The 3,267-nt window shown below is 54.2% G+C and overlaps 1 protein-coding gene across 1 annotated transcript; it reads right to left on the bottom strand.

The window, feature by feature from the left end:
- Positions 1 to 430: 430 nt before the first annotated feature.
- LOC112064217 (metal transporter CNNM2-like) lies at positions 431 to 2,967 on the bottom strand. Its single transcript, XM_055080987.1, has one exon. The coding sequence runs from the start codon at positions 2,803 to 2,805 to the stop codon at positions 1,084 to 1,086; it is 1,722 nt and encodes a 573-aa protein (XP_054936962.1). The 5' UTR covers positions 2,806 to 2,967; the 3' UTR covers positions 431 to 1,083.
- Between the last annotated feature and the right edge of the window lie 300 nt (positions 2,968 to 3,267).

The raw sequence follows: 3,267 nt of genomic DNA, 5'->3' as shown, positions 1-3,267 counted from the left end.
GGACTATCAGTTCATTAAAGGTTACACACACATTCTAACATAATACATGAACATGCACCAGCATCATAACAATTTAAAAACTCAGTATCCCTTGGCTTTCAAATAACAAAACTAGCTATTTACTGGAAACGTTTTTAAAGCCAGAATTTCAGTGATAATAGTATGAGTTGCTATTTACCTGTTCATTACATGGTAAAACAAACCAAAAATACCACGATGCAAGAAAAGTTAGCACACCACACTCTGCACTTCTCTTCCCTGGCAAAACTCCCTGGAACAGTGAACAGTGACTTGGAGACATGCTTCAATTTAATGTACCAGGTGATCAAGGTTAAAAAGAACACTTTTAAACCAGAAAGTCTCAAGAAATAAATAAACCATAATAGAGGAATTCATCCCATTGTTAAAGATCCAAGCTTTCTGCCAAAACCACACTTGGTTTGGGAAATTTTATTTGTTGTCAGATAAACATAAACAAATAGTGAAGAAAGCTAGGTAAGATAGAGCCTCATAAAAGGTTAACTTACCTCTAGTCTTTCCAAGTTATATATTAACGCACAGCTTTAAGTTTTTAAAAAACCCTCTTTTCTAGCTAAGGCAAGTCATCCAAATGAGTGAATTTTTTTGGTGATACCTGGCTTATCCCATACCATATTCTCAAAAGCGGACCCTAATCTCTCCCACAGGTCACCAGACAACCAGGAACAGAAACTACTGAAAATGCACTTCCAATCTCTGAAACGCCAGTGATTGTATAGGGTTTAGAAAAGCTGTTTAAACGTTTTCCAAATGCCTGCAATTAGTACATGTCAACCAAATGGCATAGCACGGCATGAGCGGGTCCCTACTTTCATCTACCCACTCAGAATCCGGGCAATGAATGCAGCAGACCTCTCAAGACCAGACTGCAGCGGGGAAGAGTACCATACACAGAAAATAGGAACCCTGCTTTTTGATATGGGAAAAAGCAAGTGATGGCAGTCTTGTGCTTTTAAAGAACCTAGAAGCGCTTACTAGTTTAATCCATCCCCAAATCCATGCCATCCTTTCAACTTTGCAATTAAAAGAGAAGCGAAATTCCGGTCAATTCGCCTTGGGGGGTTGTTCTGAGGGTAGAGGACTCAAGTAGGGAGGAGGATGGAGAGAGAAAGAGCAAGCCAATGAAAGATAGCAAAATTTCCCACCTTTCTTAAATTCTTCCAGCATAGCGTCCAACTTGGTGTCATTGAAAACAAAGTGCAAAGGGTGGTTATAAAATTTAGTGATGGTTTTCAGGGGAGTACAGTCATCTGGATCCACGAAGGCCAAGTCTTTGACAAAGAGGAGGTCCACGATGTTGGAGCGCTCCCCCTCAAATACTGGAATCCGAGTGTAGCCGCTCTCCATGATCTCCGACATGGTGTTGAAGTCCAGAATGGCTTCACCGGTGATCATGAAACAGTCCCGGAGGGGAGTCATCACGTCCTCCACGGTCTTGGTGCGGAGCTCCAGAGCCCCTTGGATGATGTTCAGCTCCTCCTTTACGAGGTCGTTGTAGGGGTCTGTGACCCGGAGCATCTCCAGCAGTTTTTCCCGGTTATAGACGGTGCCTATCTCCTGGCCCAGGACGCAGTCCAGCAGCTTGCTTACGGGGTAAGAGGCGGGGAAGGTCATCATCATGAAAAACTTGGTGAGGAAGATGGTGTTGGCCCCCACAGCCAGGCCGTGCCGGGAGCAGATGGCCTGGGGCACGATCTCCCCGAAGATGACGATGCCGATGGTGGAGACCACCACCGCCACGAGGCCTGAGCCAGCTATGTCGTCGAGCAGGATGGTGAGCGTGGTGTTGACCAGCACGTTGCCCAGCAGCAGCGAGCACAGCAGGTAGTTGCCCTGCCTGCGCACGGGCTCGATGCGCTTGGCGTAATTCTTCTCCTTCTCCGTGCCGCAGTTCTGCACGATGCGCAGCTCCATCGGGTCCAGGGCCATGAGTCCCAGGTTGAGGCCGCTGAACATGCCCGATAGGCACAGAAGCAGCGAAATGAAGATCACCTGCAGCCAGAAAGGCAGCAGGAACTTCTTCTCCTCCCCCACGATCATCTTGGTGTCCTCGCCGTCGTGATAAATCCAGGTGGTCTCGGCCCACGGGGGCGGCGGGAGCCCGGCCACGCCGGAGCCGCCCTTGCCCCCGACGGCGCCACCCGCAGACCCCGGGCCGCCGGCGCCCAGGGCTGGCGTGGAGAGCGACGTGCACAGGTAATAGGACTTGCTCTTCTCCATCTTGCGCAGCGGTTTGATCTCGATCTCAATGATGCCTGATGTACGGCGATTGAGAATGATATGGGGCAAGATGATGATATCTGATGTGCGGATGCCGCAGCGCTGGGGGCCGCTGTCCGGCTCCGGCGGTGCAGGGCCCCCCAGCCCGCGCTCGCCCGGGCTGTGGCGCCGCCGCTCATGCTCTGTGAAAGCAATGCGGGACCATGTCTCGTTGTTGATGTTCTGCCCGTACACCCGCAGCTTGACCCGGGTCCGCTCGCTCACCCGCAGCGCCCCCCCTTCCATGAACGACACGTCGTTCGTGTCCTCCAGCCGCAACCCGATGATCACAGTCTCCTCGTTCTCGCCCGCCGCTGCGCAGCCGCCCGCGCCGCAGCAGCAGCTCAGCAGAAGCAGCGGCAACAGCCGTCCAGCCGCCGCCTGCAGGACCCCCCGGCCGCGAGCGCTGAGGCTGCGGCGCGCCGCCATCTTCCAAGTGGGCAGTGCGGCGGCTGCCTGCCCGCCCGCCATCTTTACTTCGGGTTCACAAGTGCCCCAGCCAATCATAGGGTGGCTGCTCCAGCTGCGGCTTCATCCTTCCCACCCGGCGGCGCGAGCGCAGGCACCAGCCCCTCGGCGAGACTGCAACGCAGTGTTCGCACCCACTGCTCAGCAGTCCGCCTCCCTGACTGACACTGACTCGGCCTGGGCCAGCTCAGGAACCTCGAGGCCGGCGGGAGGGGGGAGAGGGGGGAGAAGTGCCAGCCGCTCCTGCAAGAGGCAGGCAGACCAGCTAATCAAGAGCGGGCGTCCGCCCTCCCAGCCAGGGGGCTGGAATGGGGGCGTGGCCGTGAGCGGCGCCGCGAACCAATGGCAAGATAAATGGGTGGAGAGACGAGGGCCAGCGTCCTCCTCTGCACGCCAAGTTTCCAACTAAAAGGCGCGTGACTCTTGTGTATGTGCAAGGGGAGGAGGTGTGGCCAGCCGGTGCCCGAGAGCCAGTCACAGATGAGAGCTGTACGAAAGGGG

The sequence above is a fragment of the Physeter macrocephalus genome, chromosome 20, assembly GCF_002837175.3.
Source record: "Physeter macrocephalus isolate SW-GA chromosome 20, ASM283717v5, whole genome shotgun sequence".
Lineage (NCBI taxonomy): Eukaryota > Metazoa > Chordata > Mammalia > Artiodactyla > Physeteridae > Physeter > Physeter macrocephalus.
This window is presented reverse-complemented; position numbering and strand designations above follow the sequence as displayed.

What these genes read in the sequence shown, in the direction of transcription:
- LOC112064217 (XM_055080987.1), bottom strand. Translation starts at nt 2,805, where the DNA reads ATGATTGGCTGGGGCACTTGTGAACCCGAAGTAAAGATGGCGGGCGGG.